At 39.2% G+C, this 19,969-nt stretch overlaps 1 protein-coding gene across 2 annotated transcripts; it reads right to left on the bottom strand.

The window, feature by feature from the left end:
• Nucleotides 1–1,107: 1,107 nt before the first annotated feature.
• dnajc25 (DnaJ (Hsp40) homolog, subfamily C, member 25) lies at nt 1,108–17,733 on the bottom strand. Of its 2 annotated transcripts, none has more exons than XM_088319764.1 (5): nt 17,336–17,733; nt 15,047–15,199; nt 12,282–12,652; nt 11,049–11,148; nt 1,108–7,507 (listed from the first exon to the last, which is right to left on the bottom strand). In XM_088319764.1, exons 1-5 carry the CDS (start codon nt 17,666–17,668, stop codon nt 7,385–7,387), a joined length of 1,080 nt encoding a protein of 359 aa, XP_088175890.1. In that variant the 5' UTR covers nt 17,669–17,733; the 3' UTR covers nt 1,108–7,384. The 2 variants fall into 2 exon arrangements, with proteins under 2 accessions (XP_088175890.1, XP_088175891.1); XM_088319765.1 differs by having other exon boundaries at nt 7,424–7,550.
• Between the last annotated feature and the right edge of the window lie 2,236 nt (nt 17,734–19,969).

Genomic DNA, 19,969 nt, shown 5'->3' with positions numbered 1-19,969 from the left:
AATTATCTTCTTCAATGTACAACTCTTAATTTGCCAAAACTGTTCAAAAAGTGTGGTGGGATTTTATATTTACCTATAAAGTACAACCTAATACAGTTATGGCCAGCAGTGGTTTTAGGCAGACGCCCACTGCGACATTTATACCATGACACATGGTGGGGCAGGACAAGATTTGAAAAATAAATAAACAAATAATATTAATAATAGATGTGCACAGCAAAGCGGTTACATATCCTCTAATAACATGACTTTGGTCAAATGGGCGCTACAAAAATGTGCAGAGACTGACACTCAGCTGTAAGAGATGAGGAAAACCGTAGGGGAAGGGTGGTGCGAGGAACAGTTCACCTCGGACTGGCTCTCAAAAAGGAACGACCGCAGGGGGAGGATACATAAGATAATTAGTTGGCGGCCACTGTTTCCCAAATAACGCACAATATTCATAACTTTGAAAATGCAATTTTCTGAGTAGTGCGAAATGGATAAAATGCTTGGAGGGGGTCTCGCCCAGGGAGTAATTTAGTGTAGAGCCGCCACTGGTTACGGCAATGCAGTCTCAAGCACAGAGTACAAGTACTGAATTTATTCTCATGGAGATATTCTCCCAACATATATACTCACATCCAAGCAGTATTTACAATGATAAAATACTGAAACCAGGGGTTCAGTTTATATGCGTATAGTTGGTCGTGTCACCGGTAGCGAATGGTGAGCAGTGCGTGGGGAAGGGGCGTGGCTTATACAAGAACAACAAACCAACGATAAATCAATGGCGCAAACTTAAACACAGAATTTACAGCAAAAAAGATGAATTTTAGTCTTTTAATTTCCAAAATTACTTTTTGCAATAGCTTATGCCTGGAGAAAAAAGTTAAGGTCTTGGACAGTACCAAGAAATGGAGTAGGAATTGGTTTGAAGCCCAGAGACAAAATTGATATAGCGTGTCCTGGCTAACTTTTCATTGAAAGCTCTCAATATTGCACAAGCCAATAAATATGAAGGCTTCTCCGCTTGCAAAGGTTGGTGTACACTCGTCCTGCCCCAGTGATAATGATTTTTCTACAATGTGGCCCGCAAGCTAAAATAAGTTTGACACCACTGATGTATACAGTCATTAAAATCATGTTTAAACTTTATTTGGACAATGCAAAATATATCATAAAAACTAGTTTGAAAAAATAAAGGAGGTGATATCTAATACAAACACTGAGACTTTATTGAAATGCTGATTACAATGTAACCTGCTGCCAAAATATCTGAAATGTCCAACCATCTGCACGCACCCCCCAGAACGGAGAACAGAATTGAGATGAGAAGTGGCTGTCATTTGCAGAGATGACTTTGGCTTATTGCGTAAACAATATCTGAGGAGGCCAAAGTTGTTTTGGTGTTTGGCTGGTGCAAAAATAAAGATACGAAAGACTGACTTGAAACATTTTTGATTATCAAAGCAAACCCTTTCCACTGTCTCCAGTGAAGGATCAGGGGAAATGTAGCTAAGATGGTTCACTTGCACCTCAACTTCCTTTGTGACATATAAACAGTTTTGACATTTCGTTTGGGCTCTAAGAACACAAGTGGCATGTAAATTGTAACCAAATAAGCAAGGAACTGCAATTATGGTGTTTTGGACTCAAACATATCGTATTGAACATACCGTATTTTCTGGACTATAAGGCGCACCTAAAAACCCTGTACGGCCAGAAATGTGAAAGTGTACCATATAACCCGGTGCGCCTTATGTACCACAATATACAGTGCATCAGATTGGTAATGCATACAGTATTTAAACATTTGTGTTACTACAAGAGGTTTTACGACAGGGATCCAAAACCTATGGCTTGCGAGCCAGATGTGATTCAGCAAGAAAATTATAATCGTGCAAATCTGGTCTGTAGAGTCGCAATTCTGATTAGCGCAGAGTCGAGGCTATTGCGCTCATAGCTCACGTAGCACTGATATTATGAAACAGTTCTTTCCAGCATATCAAGAGCATACTACCCACGACAGTTTACAGTCAAGGGGTCATACCAATAGACCCCGTTTTGGCTGTACGTCACTAAAGAATCCTTGATATGGAAGTTCGTTAAAACGAGTAAGGTTAATTGTTGAGACACTTTATGAAGTAAACCCACAAAACTATGTGTTAACAGCCAGAAACGCCAGCGGGGCACACAAAGCAGTTTGATTGGGTGAGCGGTAGAGGTAGGCTGAGCTATGCACACAGCGCACTTCTCCCTGCCCAGCACTGTCTGCACCGAAGGTAAATACATAAGTATCCTTGTTGCTTGCACCTTGTTTTAAAACAATTATTTATATAATAAAATTAAGATCAAAATGAGCCTCAATGACCTTAAGTGATTGTGGGAGTGAGACAAGTTTAAAGGTACAAATTTGTTGATATGAGACATAGGTTCTGGCATTATTCTTATTTCATAGATTTTATCTAATCATCACACAGTGAAATAAAATGAGCTGAAAATTAAGTCTGCAGAGCGGGTTTGGTAGTGTTTTGTTGAAATTGTTTTTTTAAAATATATTGTATATCTCTCTCTCTCTCACAAAAAAATGCTATTATGGCTTTTTAGGTCTAATAGATTCCTGTTCCCTATTGTACAGTATACCAACTTATTTGTGCATTTAAAACATTGCTGACCATAATCGCAAAACATTTTATGCATCGAAAGTTGAACCTAGGTAGCTGCGGTGAGAGCACTAGACCACCAGTGATAAAAGTGACGTACAAAAAGGCACACAAATTTCTTTTACTCGCGGTGCAAGAAACAAATGTTAGAGAATGTGCAAAACAGTCGTCCTGAAACATATATATAAAAAAAGCGTAGTCTGATTCATCATCAGATAAATCTAGGAGTTGTGGTCCTTATTGTTCTTTTTGTGTGAAAATGCATACAGTTCTCATACATGTGCATCACTGCATGCGGTTTTACAATATACTACCTTATTTATGCAATGATTGATCCATCATAAAACAGTCACTGACCAAAATAGCAAAACACTGTATGCAACAGGAATTGGCTGGGGTTGAGGCAGCAAGAATGCTGAATCCTAGCCACTAAACCACCAGAGATATAGATAATGGACAAAAATCATTAGCTCTCATTATCACACTATTTTTACTCACGGTTCGAAAAAAAGGGAACATAGAGACTGAAGAAAGCCGTCCTGGAAGATATAAATATACACAAGTCCGATTTAACATCAGATACATTAGAACCGAAGCCAATTGCAGCCTCCAGGACAATGGTTTGAGGCCCCCGACTTAATATGAAAGGGACAGTGTGCATTACTTTCCCACTAGATGTCGCTGTATTCTGTCGTGCAACCGAAAACGAGTGCTAAAAGCACAACCGGAGAAAACAAAAAATAGAGGCTCAAAGTGACCAAAACATACTTTTACTTTCTAAAAAAGATAAATAAGAAAACAAAAAAAAGAAAAAAGATATTGAAAAAGAAAAGAAAAACAGGAGAAATAAAAGAAAAAAGAAGAGATAAATTAAAAAAAAAGAAGAAAACTCAAGGAAACTATAAAAATAAAAAATTTAGAAAAATAAATTTGCATTGATTTGGTTTTTGTCTTTTTTTCTCATTAATTCCTTCTTTTTTATTTCATCTTCCTATTTTTTTTTATTCTTAAAAAAATACTTTCCCTTCTTTTTGTCTTTCTTTGAGAAAGGCTGGGTAAAAAATAGAAGAAAATGGGTGCTTTCTGCACACTTACAGACTCGGTAGTTTGTCTTCCTTGGACTCATTTTGGTTGCACATTACAGCTACACATCGTGTGCAAATATCAAAAACTGTCTCTTTAAAAACAGCGGAGTGTTTTTATTAAACTCCATTTGGCCCAACCTCACCTAGATCCTAGCTTTACCCAAACTCAATTAGTTTCAGTCCCCTTATCGTACTATTTATCATTTCTTAAATCTCCGACTTTCCGTTTTCTCCATTCTCTAACTTTCATTTTCTGGTATGGAAATATAGTGCGATAAAATTGAATGTCTTTTCGTATGTATCACTGGTGGTCTAGCGCGCTCACCCCTGCTTCCTTGTTTTCAGTTCCCGTTGCAATGTTTTGCTATTATCGACAGCGATGTTTATCGATTTATCACTTTTTGCACGAATAAGGTAGTATACCCTAAAACAGGGGTCGGGAACCTATGGCTTGGGAGCTATACATGGCTCTCTTCATGAGTACATATGACTTTGAGATAAATTTCATTTATAGCACATTTCTTATTGGCATTCCCAGGATGAGTGGGATTTGGGGTTTTTAAGGGTTATTGTTCTATCTTCGTTATTCATTATCCATTATCGGTCAGTTCATAATACGCTACAAAGCCTAGGAGCCAGGACTGAGTGATCTCATCCCGATTATGGTACATGGAGCCAAAGCAACACTGTCAATGGAATAGGTTCACAGTTTATATAGGGCACATCCTCAAATACAGTTAAGTCAGGGTGTAACATCAACATACCCCGTTTTGGCATAGGTCGCTAAGAAACCTTTTAAATGGAAATTTATTAAATTATGTATGTTCACAGCTGAAATACTTTATCAAGAAAACCCACGGATCAAACTGTAAATAAATAAAAACGCCAGCAAACTACTCAGAGCATTTTGATTGGATGAGCTATAGTAATGGGCTTCTTTCCCTCGCCAAATGCTATGTGCACCAAAGGAAAATACTTCTGTATTCTCTTTTGAAGTATTTTGTGACATTTTTCCAAAAGAACTTTGCTGGCACCTTGTTTTGAGACCATTATTAAGGACTAAAAATGACGGTCAAAATTAGCCTCAACACTCTTGAGTAACTGAGGGCGGGAGACAAATTAGCTTTTGTCTGGAGAGCGGGTTAGGCAATTTTGTTGAATTTTGTCTTAAAATATTTGGTGTGACTCTCTCAAAAGTTTAAAAATGTTCTTTTATAGCTCTTTGGGTCAAAAAAGTTCCGACCCCTGCCCTATAACCTTGTGTAATAATGCTCATGTACAAATACTGTATGCATATCCAAACATATCCACCATATATTGGTGTGTTAAGGTTTTGGCGCTCTCATCGGCGCGGCCTGGGTTCGATTCCTGTATTTATGAGGATTTTGGTCAATTTGCACTAAGATTCAAGGGCTATACACAAATACATACGGTAGCTCTTGCTGTAGTTTTGATTCAATTGTCCAGTGAACCTTATACAGTACATGAAAAATATATGACAAAAGACTACCTTCGGTGCAAAAAATTCGGTACTTGTGGGCATGATTTCTATCTGGCACAAAATGCCTCCAATATGCTTTAAAGTATTTTCACATTTTCATTGTAATTGGTCAAGTTTTAGAACATTTTAAGTCATTTTTCATGTATAATAAAGACATTTTTACTTTAAAATAGACTAAGTAGTTTTTTTTTTTTTTGCTAAAAATGTGTAGAATTGCTGAACGCCTAAACATGCGGTTGATTGTCTACTGATGGCTGAAAATTACTCGAGATTTCTTTACAAAATACAAGAAAAGTAGAACTCTAAAGTTGAGAATATGGTTAAAAATAGTGACGGCAGTAAGTGATACTTGTATCAAACATGATCTCCTAATACAAAGTGGAAAAACCTAAATATAGTTGGCTTGAGAAGGGGCAAGAGCCTTTAACCAGTGGCACTACATTAGATATCTCCCAAAACTGAAATTTGGTAGATTATTTCTTTAGTCAACCATCCATCCAATATCTGCACCGCTTATCCTCATTAGGGTCGCAGGGGTGCTGGAGCCCATCCCAGCTATCTTCGAGCAGTGGGCAGGGGACACTCTGAACTGGTCGCCAGCCAATTGCAGGGCGTTTCTTGAGTCAATAAACTTTAATTTTACACGGTTTCCAGTATAGTTACCAATGATATTATATAGAGTAGAGGGGAGTGCAGATGAAAATCAGTCTGTTCGAAAATGAATAGGACATATGATATTTGTAGTTCATTTGCTAGAGAACCACATGTATTTCAATTTAAAGCATAGGAAATTGGTTTCAGTAACAGTTAAAATGTCAACACTTCCAATGCACTTAGCACACTGCGCTAATAGGCAGTAGCAGTGACAAATGATATTTTGTAGAGTAGGGGGAGTGCCCACATGGGACGGATGTTGAGTATCATTCCCATTGAAAATGAGTAGCAGACGATTTCCATAGCTCATTTGTACAAGAACGGCAAGGATTTTGATTCAAAGGAAGATTTTGTGGCAGTGAGTTTTTGCAACGGTTGATATTTCTAACTAACTAAAGTCGGTGCTTATTAATTGTCCTTTCAATGGAAGTCAATGGGAGCTTACATACGTTCAAAGTTTTATCCCCGAAAATTAGCAAAATAATCCGCAATAAAAACATTTCTTCTTTTAACTTATTTCTCAAATAAAATATTGTAAAATAAGAAAGATATTATGCAAATGGAGTGAGAATGTACAGTATTAACCACAATACAGGGCACGCCGAAAAAATTGTCTTTTGCCATATATTTTTCATACATAGGGCGCACCGGACTTAAAGGCGCATGCAATTAGACTACAGAAAGAGCTACTGCGTTCATGTAACCGTTGGGCTGTTTATACACATTAGGTATATGCAACGGAAATCAAACACCAGTCACGTAGTGAGAGTGCCAATATTTAACCCATTCTATCTCACTATAAAACACAGATTTGCAAAGTGTATTTGGTTCAGCTTTCTGATAGGTTAAACGGTCTCCACTTCTACACCTGTGCGTCAATCAGGTTTCGGTTTAGTATTTATACGTACGTTAAAAAGCTTAGATGGTATTTTGTTGAAAGACTTTGTTTTCTCCATTCTCAGCAGTGGTAAGACTGTTTAACCTATCAAAATGCAGAAAATGCAGAACATGCACTTTGTAAATCGGTGTTTCTGGCACTGTGAGTAAAATAGTGAGAGATAAAATCGAATGCCTTTCCATGTGTCATCCGTATCACTGGTGGTCTAGAGATTAAGTGTCACTGTTCTCACATCTGTGGCCTGGATTCGATTTCTATTGCATACAATGTTTTGCGATTTTGGTCAGGACAGTTGTTCAAATGATGGGTTTTAAGCAGACTTGTAAATTGTTTGCCAAATTGGGGTTTTTAAGTCTGGAAAATAGTTTTATTTTTTTATTATTGTTATTTTTTTTTTTAAATCAAGTCACTTCAATTAAAAGAAAATGTAAACAATCCTTTTGCAAGTTTATTCCACTTCATTGTTCGCTTGAATGATGTCTTATTCCTATGAAAGTATTCCTCCAAATGGAAAGAGTTTGTTGATAAGTCCATAACATGTGTCACGAGAATGTGACGCATGTGTGTTGGCACTGAGGCGTGTTCTCAACTTTTGTGCTTATCAGTCGTCTGTGAAGGTAAGCCGACCTGGCCCTTCGTTTTTCCTCCAGCGTCTGTACCGCTTCATCTTGGGGTCTGTGGCCATTTTCACCTTCATCTCCTCTTCCTGTTCGGCTCGGTACAACTGGAGGCGGACGTAAGAAAAATGTTTACACCTGACAGTTTTCCTGCGGAAAGTTATATTTTTATTAACCAATATTGATAGATAAAAAATAATGAAGAATGGATTGAGGGTTTAAAGGGTTCCCCCCTAATTTTTTAAGACGATTTCAAGACCACATCCAATGAAATTTGAGACAAATCCTGCATATATTATATAAGTCTGAAGAATTTTCTTAACCCTCCAGAATGGCCAGTAGATAGCCAAAAAGCTGTTATTTAAAACTAACTTGTCACCATTGTTCTGTAAATGCTGTTCAAATAGAATGTGGTGGGTGTGGTGTTGATGGATGCATGAAGAGTCAGTTGGCAAAAACACTACAAAGTTACTACAAAATACTACAAGACTACAATTTAATGCTTCAAAACAGGGACTGAATATATTATTTTGTTTTCATTTCAATAAGAAAAAAATATTATAGAAATACAACAGATATATAACGACAGTAATACTATGATACAAGAATACTATTACAGAAATATTACAACAGAAATACTACAAAAATTCAACTACAGTAATACTACAGTGATAGTAAAAATATTAAAGTAATACTACAAAGATACTTCTACAGAAATACTACAAAATACCACTACAGTAATACAATAATACTGCTTCATAAATATCATGATAGAAATACTACAGAAATACTGCGACAGAAATATTTGCACAAAAATACTACCGAAGTACAACTACAGTAAAAATACAAAGATTAGCATATGGAAACACTACCAAACAACACTATACAAAATAAAAGTACATTAATACTATGAAAATACTTTAGAAATTCTACAAAAATCTGAGTGAAGACATGCTACAAAATACAACTAGAGTCGTACTACAAAAATACGGGTAGGTTATAACCCCACCAAACATTCTTTTCTTCACATTAGCATGCGTAGGGTCATTACTGAGTTGTGTTGTTCACCCCAGAGTTTGCCTCATTTGCAGAAACAAATCCAGTCAGTTGGCTGGCCTTTGTAAATTCTATGGAGGAAAGCCAAATGGCTTGGCTGTGGTTCTTCTGGTGTAAAAGACCTGCGCTGAAAGACCGGAGGATTTATTGCGTACAGATGGCTGAGGCTGAGGACCGCGCGGTCACCGAGGGAGGTCTAACACCCAACCGGGCCTGGATTAAGGGTTGGACTGGGGCGGCCGTGAGCAAGACCGCGCGGACCGACAGGTACGGACCGACCCAGGTACAGAGGTGACTCGAGAGCCGCCGGCGAGAGGACGGTATCGAGTACGGGGCCAAGCCCCCCTAGGACTGCCGCAGATGTGACACACCCAGGGTGACCACGCGGTGGAACTGAGCCCCGCCTGCGACAACCCGGCTGCACGTTGCGTCAGGGTGACTGCTCGCTTCGACCCTATGGAGCCCACATGGACTCACTGTCCTTTTAGGTGGGTGACAGGGGGGGAACCGGAACCGTCCAGGGTGGCGCAGTGGCACACCACTGCGACGGGTTCGGACGTCAGCTGGGAGACCCATTGACGGAGTTCCAGGCCCAACTGCTGCAGTTACCCCAGCGCGCCGGGTTTAAGCATCAGCTGGGCCACCCTCCCACTTATTTCCTTGTACAGCCAGAACCCAGTTGTTCTTGAAATCATTTAACCATAACGGGTTAACCTCGGGACCAGTCACTGAAATACGTCCGGCCACATATTATTTGGGAAGCTTAAACTCTTGGGATTTCAAAACATGCACATCACGGATTTTTTTTAGATCATATTAACTGTTTTCATTTCGGGGTTTTTGTGTTAATGAAAATAGTAGAACATTATTTTTTTGGAGTAATTTTGCATTTCGCTTGACAGGTTTAAGATTCTACAGTCACGCACAATAGGGAGGGAGTGCAAATGAGGATTCAGCCTTAACACTTGTGACCACTCGATGTAACCATACTCAAAATAATTGCAAAGTTCCTTAGTGCTGTTTTTTTAGGGACAGGGAGTATTATTTACCGCCTCCAAGTGGTAAAAGTCTTTTGTAAAGTATTCATTCAAACATAACAATATTGATTTAAATTAGTGCAAAAATACATGAACATATAAACGTGAATTTATTTTTAAGTAATCTTGGGTTACCTTTTTAAAAAATTATTTCTTTATTTGACATGTGCCTCACCTAGAGGGAGCTAATATAATTGTGGGCAATCTTGCAACTACAGGTACCCCAAAACCTCTATCTATCTATATCTATCCATCTACCTACCCTGGTCATATCCCTCGAGAGGAGTGACCGACAGCAAGACAAACACATACAAAAACAAAGAAAATTTAAAAAAGGGAAAAGTAGCAAAAAACACACACAAAACTTTTTGGACCATGGCCAACCCAAATGCCCAAACACCCAAACAAGTTAAGCACCTCGGCACCCAAGTTTGTCAGGCTTTCGTCTTTCCAGATGAAACGGGACACAAGAAAGCAGCCATGTCACTATGATGCAGCAAGGGTAAACCAGTGAAACCAGTGAAAACCTCAAAAATGCTTTGCAAAAAAAGAAAAGAAAAGAAAAATGGTGCAGTTTGGCCAATCGAGTCTCTGTAGTTTTTATTCTACTGTCCTGGAGAGGGACGGGCGCCACCAGGCTGTACTTGTCCAAGACACACCAAAGGGAAATTGGCCCCCTACGACCCTAATGGTTAAGGGATCCAACCAAACAACCAACCAACCAGTTTGTATTCGTACTTGCGCTCATTAGCACTCGTTTGGGTTGTATGTCACAATAAAGTGGCATCCAGCACTCAAATAATAAACATTGTCACTTTAATTAAGTATGCAATAATGTAAAACCTTATAATAAAAAAATAACATTTTAAAAAAGGCAATTGCTTGTCATCACTAAAAGGGACAGTGTGCAATATCTAGTGTCTCCTTCTGGTATAAAAAAACCACATCATTTATTAGGAAAAAAAAAACAATATTGATATAATAAAATAAGCACAAATACATCAACTATCCATAAAAGTGTAGCATTCTTAAAAATACTTGTAGGTCAATTTGCATGTATTCTATATGAGACTCATGGAGGGAGTTGACATAATTGTCGGCCAACTTGCATCTACGGGTTCCGAAAAACCTCGAACAGGGTGGTAAAGAAAAAGGGAAGTAAATAACACTCCCAATTTTCTTTTTCTTTATATGGAACGGTGAAGATTTACACATCACACAGCTCGGTAGCCTAGATGGTAGGGCGCCCGCTCCGAGACTGGGAGGTCGCTGGTTCAAGCCTCGGCCGAGTCATACCTAACACTTACAACATTGGTACTCATTGCCTCCCTGCTTGGCGCTCGGCATTAAGGGTTGGAATTGGGCGGTTTGGTCACCTAATGACTCCCAACACAGCAGTTGGGTCTAAAATGGCGGCGCCCTGTTTGGCTGCGGCTGCATCGGCTCGCTACAGTTTAACTGTACGGGTCAGGTGTATCGACATTTTGTGCATGGTTACAAAGAATGACAATAAAAGTAAATTCTAGTAAATTCTAAATTCTAGTAAATCACAAACCTCATAGCTTTCTTTGATCCAGAGCTGTTTTTCCAGGAAAGACTGCCTGGTGGCTTCGTCTAGACTGTCAAATTGAGACTGTGATATCTTCATGTATTTCCTGAGGTACCCAAAAAAACATACGGGTGTTAAAAAAAATCAGGGTTCGTGCACGTTTGTCCTGGCCAAAGTCAAGCACTTTCAAGGTTAATTTTTCAAATGTTCATGCACCTTTAAGGGAAGACAGCTAGCGCCAATGACAACAACTTTTTTTTGATGACTAGAATAAAGTCACTATCTTGCTGCTAGCCCATACTTTGTGCCATTTTAAGCTTTTCCTATCTTCAGCATGATCTGCATTATTTTGGTGTCAATGGGCTGCTACAAACTAACATGAATTCTGCCTTTCTGCTCCTATGATGCACACACAGCATGGCTACATATCACTTGTTTACAAACACATAAAGGGCTCTATAGGTGATAGGTAATAATTGAATTCAATATGGAACACACAAAAAAAAATTGCAGTATTTACAGTATAACAGAAAAATGAGCCAAATTTGGACTCATTTTAATGACATTGATCGCTCTGAAGCAGCGTGCATTCAACTCTTTAACCTTAGAGACTTCTGGTCTTTTGCTTTTCGGTTTTACTTATTTAAATTTATATTCTTGGCGTGTTTCTCCAGAGGAAATGGGTCTTTATTGGGTAAAATAGAATTTGTTTTGCATTTTATTTATTTATAACACTTAAGAGTTAATACTTTTAATTGTTCATGTTATTGTTTTTTGTTTTCAGGGATTTTGTGTTGTTATTTGACTTTAAATCTGTACAAGTTGTAAGAGGCTATAATTGTTTGGTATTTTACAAATTTTTTGGTTGATCGGTTAATATTCAAATTCCTATTTCATGTGTTTTTCAGGGAGCCCCTGCAAAACATATGAAATTACCAATTACTAAATAATTTGGTGCAATATGTTTTATTAGTATTATTAATGTATCATTAAAAAAACAAATCTGAGGAGTTGTTTGGGGACCAAAAGAACCAGCATAGGCGTGTTGCCGTCATTTTCACACACTTAAAAAAAAAAAATTGATTTATTGTGTGGTGCATCAAGTCAGACAGCATTTTCAAGCTCTTCACCCCAAATTTACGTATTTTTCGGACCTTGAAAACAAAACATACACATCCAAGCCTTTTAAAGGATTTCAAGCACCCGTACTCACCCTGTGAGCTTTCCCAAACACCGTACCTGATTATATAAAGCTTCTCGGGGTCCCCGTACTCCTCCCTGCAGACAGTGAAGCGGTAAATCCAGGACACATACCAGACGAGGTAGTTGACTAGGTAGCAGGGGAACAAAACTATCTGACACAACAAGATGTCAGACAAGTTGGGCTTCTGGTAGCCCCCTTTTATGTCTATCTTGGTTTTGATGATGTCACGGATCACCTCCTCTTCTTGCTCCCGGATCTCCTCTTTGGAGCGCCGGTTCTTGCCCTTCTCCTTGCTGCGGTTCAGGAGGCCTTGCTCTTTGGCGATGAGCGTGGCTTGGATCCGGTATTTAGGCACGTTCGCCAAGCAATTTATAGCCTCGTTGTAGCTGCTGTGCCAACTGTAGTACTGCAGGTAACATTGAGTTATGGATGTTAGCATTGGGCTGGTTCGCTAAATACAGTAATCCCTCGCCGTATTGCGGTTGACTTTTCGCAGTTTCGCTATTTCACTGATTTTTATCGTGCATTTTGTTCTGCATTCTAAATGAGTAATGAGTCACCATTTCTGCCTGTGACTGCCTGTGCATGAGTCATGTTGCAGTCCTCGTCTGCGTACTTGACAAACAAACATTACGTACGTACATTAATCTTTTTCACTTTCGAGTTTATCTGAAGTCATCATGTCAACAAAATGCTCTGGACCTACGAAAAGCACTAAAAGGCAGAAAAAGATGCTTTATATCACCCACAAACTTGGACCTCTCCACATGCTAAAGCAGGGGTTTAGAAACCTTTGGCTCTTTTTTGAGTATATATGGTTCAGCCTTTCCTCAGTCAAATTTCACCTGTGTAGTTAAACGGAGATCTACACGAGCAAAGCAAATGGAGCACTAATACAAACGAGTCCGGGTGAGTTTCGGTAGTGCAGTGGTTAGCACATTTGCATAACAGGCGAAAGGTCCGCAGTTCGAGACCGGGTTGAAAACATTTTTGGGTGGGTGGTGCCACCAGCCTGTACTTGCCACAGGAAACAGTCCTCCAACGACCCTAGTGGTTAAGGATACAACAGTATAAAGGGCACAGTTTTTACTACAGTTAACAGTAAAGGTGTCAAACCAACAGACCCTGTTTCACCTGTATGCTGCTAAGGAATGTTCATCGTTGAGGGACTCTATGACGAGAACCCACAGAAAAAAAGGAAATACGAAATACGAAAAAACTTACAGAGAGCTATTTGATTGGGTTAGCGTTAGCGTGGGAAAAGATATGCACACAATGCCCAGTGCCATCTGTGCCGAAGGTAAATAAGTTGGTACCCAGCATGGAAGGCTGTGCAATTGGACAAATAGTTCAATGGGGTGTGTTAAAAATATAGCAACCAATCTCTGAGTTCATTGATTTTAGGGAAGAAAAAAATGAAAAACGGGTGTGAATCGGGTGGCACCTATTTAAGGATGATGAAGCCAGCACAGGTTGAACATGCATTTGAGGAAAATGGGTTGTTTAAGACACTGCTCCAAAGAACGGTGTTCTTTAATTAAAAACTGAATTGAAGAGGGAAGAACCTATCAAGAGGTGCAAACAACTATTGGCTTTCTGCTAAAATGATGTCCAATGCCTCAAAACGGGTAGAAAAACCAGAGACACGTGGAAGAAAACGGAAGACAACTATTAAAACGGACTGCAGAATAACCAGAATATCAAAGCCTCAGCCAATCATCAACTACAGGACCATCAAACACAGTCCGCAGTTACCTGTAAGTGCTGTGACAATTAGAAGACGTATTCATGAAGCAAAATTATTTTCAAGAATCCCATGCAATGTCCTTCATGCTAAAAAAGGGCACGTTCAGAAGAGGTTACAATTCATTGCAGAAGACATGAACTGGCCTGAAGAAAAATGAAGGAACATTTTGTGGACTAATAAAAGTAAAATTGTCCTTTTGGGGTCCTGGGGCCACAGACCTTAGGTGAGACGACCCCCAAACTCTGAATTCGAACCTCAGTAAACATTGAAGACAGTGGAGCATGGTGGTGCAAGTTTAATGGTCTGAGAATGTTTCTCCTACTCTGGTAGTGGGGCCCATTTATTGCATACCAGGGATCATGGATCAGTTTGTGTATGTCAAGATACTCAAAGAATTTATGTTGCCTTATGCTGAAGAGGACATGCCCTTGAAATGGGTGTTTCAACAAGCCAATGACCACAAACACAACAGTAGACGACCAAAGTCTTGGTTCCAAACCATTCAAATTAATGTGGCCCAATCCTCAGATCGCACTCCAATCGAAAACTTATGGGGTGATATAAAAAAATGCTGTTTGTGAAGCCAAAACAAAGAAATATGAATGAATTGTGGAATGTCGTTTAACAATCATGTTGTTAAATAACAACTGACAGGGGCAACAAGTTGGTTGACTCTATGCCACACATATCTGAAGCAGTTATAAAAAACTGTGGTCATAGAAATAAACATTAGGATTGCTAAATCCTCCCCTTTTTTGGAAACACAAAATAGTTTTGAGTTTGTACAGTCAACAGCAGGCATTGATTTTTTATTAACACAACCCTCTGAACTATTGCAATTGCACAGCCGTCGATGTGTGCCTATTATGAATGCTGGGTCTTGTTTGTCTTCTGAGAATCTAATGTTTAATGTAGCATTTAATACATATATAAATAAATTCACAGAATTTGACTCTCGCGGGTCATTTTTGGAAAGCAAAAGATAAAAAAAACGAGGGATTACTGTATGATGATTGCATATTTGGAAGCAGTTAACTAATTTCATGATTGTACCTGGAAAATAGAAATGGCACATATGGTGACGAGGATCACGATCCTGACATCCACCTTGGGGGTGAGCCGCCTGCGGTAGTACGTGTAGTAGTGCTGGTAGTACTCCTCAGGGTGGTCCAGCATGTAGTCGTAGTCTCGCCGAGTTTCCTCATCCTGCACAGAGTTTTTAATATCATATGATAGATTTGTAGTATTTGGTTGCACTGACATTTTCTGTCAGAATTCCAAACGTTTTTTTTTCTTTCTTTATGTTTTGGATATTCCTAAACCTATGCACATTTGTTTGGAATAAAACGACAGAATTTAAAAAATTATACTCTTAAATCACATAATTACTTTTTCATTCGGATTTATAGTAACCTATCTCTAGCCCGTTTTCCATCCCTCTTGCATCCAACACACATATATCTAATGATCATGATCACTGTCAAGCTGCAGCAAAGCTTGGATGATAAGCAGAAATTCAGATCTGAGTCAAATAATCAGGATTATTATTGAGCTTTAGCAGTTTGGCAGTGAACAGATATTCAGCAGCACTATTTTAGTGTTTCCCCGCCCTTGGTGTAAGCTGAGTGTGTACGGTGTTGAATGATACTGAAGGACTTTATACATTTGACTATATGGGGTTTTATACGATTGAATACAAGTTACATTTATTGAGTGCAATGAAGATTTTCACTGAGTGGGCTTCAGGTCACGCGGAATGTTTTGGCTGGGGAATTTTGATAACAGGACTCTGACGGGGGACAGCAGGCGATGTTTGGAGAACAAGGCCCTGATGACGTAGAAACGCTCTGTGTTGATTAGGTTAATTCCAGACATAGCGACGCTCTTCTCCGAGGTTGTGTCCATCTTTTCCATCAAGAAACGAGCGCGGATTGTTAGTTGAATGTAGGCTGTGTTTGGTTAATGGAGTCAGATAACTACCGTATTTTCCGCACTATAAAACGTAACGGGTTTTTGGGCGCAGCCCCAAAAAATAGTTTTTGGTCCTATATTTTCCATACATAAGGCGCACCGGATTATAAGGCACTACAATGGGAACGTCGACAAAACAGTCAGATAGTTCAGTCAAACTTATTACCCCCTTAACATTCCGAAAGCTTGCAAAGAAGCAAATACGTGTCTCAGACATGTACGGAAACAGTGTCTGTACGATGTCACTAATCACTCAAATGCATCGTTCCAAATATCATTCCGAAGGTTAAAGTCTTGGGATTCAAGAAATGCCAAACATTTCTTAGTTTCCATTTTATTTTTTGCTGACAACTGTGTGGACAGCAAAGTAAGAATTTAATTGTGCAGGGAAACGGGGTTCTTTACTGTGCATATGACAACACTTTGAATTGAATTTAGTTTAAAAATAGACTCATCACAGAAACATCAAAATCGTTCTAAAACAAGATACCGGGAAAATATAAAGCCGCATAGCTCACTTAAGTTCTCTTGCAGCCATCACGTTCAATAATGATACGTAACCATGGTCTTCTTACAACGGTGAGTGTAGTAAATCCAGGAGAGTAAAATATTTACAAATACAGAATAGTAAAAAATGTTTTCTCTATGCCGGAATGCAACCCAACGTGTGATTCCCATTCATCTTTATCGGCCAATTGCAGGCTTTGTTTCGCCCCTTTAGCCTATGCCAGCCTGTAAATGATAAAAAGGATCCGCCCCCTTTACCTCAGAATAACTTAAGTCAATAGTGACCGATTCAAATGATGATTGACACATTGGTTAGGAAATGAAACGCCGGGGGAAAATCTAGTCGGCGGCTGCTTGCCTTAGTTGCAAGACTTTGCGACTAAATATTGATCCATATATAAGGCGCACTGTATTATAAGGCGCATGGTCAGCTTTTGAAAAAAAAACAAAGGCTTTTAGGTGCGCCTTATAGTGCGGAAAGTACGGTAATTCGAACATTTTGGTAAACGGTACATTTGAATTTTTAATTCGTAACTATACTAGATCACTTTAAGTGATCTTTTTTTTTAATTTAACAGACACAATGGGTGCTCGGCCCCCCCTTAAGGCTCTGAAATTAAAAATTGCACCTGGTTGACAGGTATGTTAATGTAAATGTTCAGGTCGCTGACTCTAGTATGTCTGTGTAGTACCAAGGGACAAGCATATATTTTTAATGCAAACATGTGATTTTAGTTGCATGGGAGATTAAGCTCTGGAGTTTATGTACTGGACCATTCTTTCCATTAGGAAATTGTCAACAAAAAAATAAGACGCAGAGCTAACAGAGACAAATCACAGTGCATGTAACGGAACTGGACCAACCTTCAACGTCTCGTAAGCTGTAGCAACGAGCAAGAACTTTTGCTGGACCGAGTCTAACGTCTCTCCTTCCGAGGCCGGATCTCCAGGTCGGAACCGGTCCGGGTGATAGCGACGGGCCAGCTGCCGGTAAGCTCGAGCGATTTCAGCCTTGGAGGCCTCCCTTGCTACCCCAAGCACGTCGTAGCAGACCTCCGTGCCGCAGTACAGACCCTCCACGAGTGCCCGAACCACGGGCGGGAAGCATGTAGCTAGCAAAAGTGCAGAGAACCAGAACCGAGAACGTAAAGTGAACCAACCGCCACTTTCACCGCCAGGCTGCACTAGTGTAGCCATCACCACGACTACCGGTGGCTGGTAAGGCACAAGCTGCGTGCGCTACAGTGCGCATGTGCGAAACGTCAGCATATTTCATTACTACGGCAACTAAACTAGCGCAAATCACATCGGTGGTTGCGATAGTATTGCGACTTTAAAAAAAACCTGACCCTTTCCTCTCGTTTCTCTGACAAGAGTTGTCTTTTACGGCTCTCAAAACCACTTCAAATATTTTTTTGCTTTAATTCAGGGGCGGGAACCGTTTTTGACCGCAAAAAAACATAATGGCAAAATATCAAGATTTTTTGAAATGAAATGAAACATGCCAACTATTTTAAGACATTTTACCAAAATCGCCAAAACCATTCTGAAGACAAAATCTAATTTTTCCTTCTACAGTGAGCGTCCAAGCTCATATATATATATATATATATATATATATATATATATATATATATATATATATATATATATATATATATATATATATATATATATATATATATATATATATACATATATATATATATGTTCTCGTTTGCCCGCGTCCCCGCATCCTAGACGCATCATTTTTGCTGGGGACGCATAGTGTCGAATCAACGTGCGTCCCCGGGACGCAACTTTTTTGATTATTACCCGATTACTTTTTTTTGACAAAGATTTATCGCACTCCAAACCTTTCGTCAGGCAGATCCGCCATCGTTGTTTTGGTCTCGCGGTTCGAGATTTCGTCTGCACACCGATCTCGGCAAACAAGATTTTGTTGCTTCGAGATTACGTCATTGTTGTGGTGCTTGCCGTCGAGTGAAGGTTAAGTATGCCTCAGAAAAAACAGTATTAGGTAAAATCAACACAAAATTGGTCATTTATCAGTGTCAGTAATAAGTCGAAACATTATGCAGAGAGTGATGACAACGGCAATAATTCTGGCAAGGAAAGCACGTGTGTTTAAGCGAACGATTCAATGAAAGAAAATAAACAAAAGAATACTACTAGCATAGAAAAGGACTTTTCTGCCAAAATGGACTCAATTATATTCCTGGTTACGCTATGAGGAGGATGATAATGGAGGCTACATCTTCTGTGATGCGTGTACCCAGTGTGACAAAAAAACTGGATTGCATAAATCATTTCGCAATACGAACTTTCAAAAGACCACATTCGATCGGCACCACGACAATGAAAACCACAAATTAGCTTTGGAAATTCAGTTGCTGCAATTGGACCTTGAGAAGGCATTACAACTGTGGCGGGACAGCAAACCACGAAGAACATATGAACTGAAAACCTGAAGTGATAACTGCCTTGTATTACCAATTAACTGTGATGATTAAAACTGAATGAAAATAGATTAATATAATTATTTCAGCAATATTATTTTGTATAAGGTAAAATATTGTTGTTAACTGAAAACTCTTGAAGTGATAACTGATTTGTATTATCAATAAACCGTGATGATTAAAACTGAATGAATATATAGATTTATATTATATATTTATCGCTGATTTACAATTTCAATATAACACTAAATTTTGGGGACCCATAGATATCTGTTGGGACCCATAGATTTTTGAACATGCGAGTCCCCGGGACCCATCACTTTTCAGAGGTAAAACGAACACTGATATATACGTATATACAGTGGAACCTCGGTTTTTGAACGGCTCTCAGTTCGAACAAATCGTTTCCCGACCAAAAATTTCGAGAAATTCTTGCTTCGCTTTTCGTTCAAAAAATCGGAGTTCGAACGCCGGTACGCCAGGGGCAACGCTGAGCGGCATACAAGTGTAGATTGCCCCCACCCCTCGTGAAGAACTGTTGTCACGGCAACGCGCACTCCTTTTCTGTTTTCGTTTTTCAAAAGCGGTGAAGGGAGTGTTTTAACCCCTAATTATGCCTCGGAAGAAGGTTGGTGCAAGCAGCAAAGTTGCTACAAGTGAAAAAAGAGGAGTAGTGCGTAGAACTATTGCATTTAAGAAAAAAATAATAGCAAAATATGAAGAAGGTGTGCGAGTTTCCCTTCTTTCAGGAATACAGCATGGCTTTTGCCGACCGGTAAGAAATCCTATTCATAATTCTTTTCTTTATCCTTTAACCGCTCACCACTTGTTGTGGAGACCCGGGTGCTAAATGACGTGTAAAAGACCTAATTTTTTTAATTTTTCACGCGTTCATGTTAGCGTAATCTTTCGTACGGAAGATTACGCTAACGCGAACGTACGATTAGCCTGGGTTAGCTTTACGTTAAATATTCAAGAAAAACATTCAGGGTGTTGGGACGGATTAAAACAATTTTACATTACTTTTAATGTGAAAAAA

Source organism: Urocampus carinirostris, chromosome 16 (assembly GCF_059441175.1).
Source record: "Urocampus carinirostris isolate Australia breed hairy pipefish chromosome 16, RoL_Ucar_1.0, whole genome shotgun sequence".
In the NCBI taxonomy this organism is placed as follows: Eukaryota; Metazoa; Chordata; class Actinopteri; order Syngnathiformes; family Syngnathidae; genus Urocampus; species Urocampus carinirostris.
The sequence above is the reverse complement of the archived record's forward strand: the minus strand, read 5'-3'. Positions and strand labels throughout refer to the sequence as shown.

Excerpts from the sequence above, each read along its gene's own strand:
- dnajc25 (XM_088319764.1), bottom strand. The coding sequence starts at position 17,668 with ATGGCTACACTAGTGCAGCCTGGCGGTGAAAGTGGCGGTTGGTTCACT. Across the intron at positions 12,653-15,046 it reads GTGCCATTTCTATTTTCCAG|TACTACAGTTGGCACAGCAG; the intron begins GTACAATCATGA and ends TGTTACCTGCAG. Across the intron at positions 7,508-11,048 it reads GGATCAAAGAAAGCTATGAG|TTGTACCGAGCCGAACAGGA; the intron begins GTTTGTGATTTA and ends GTCCGCCTCCAG.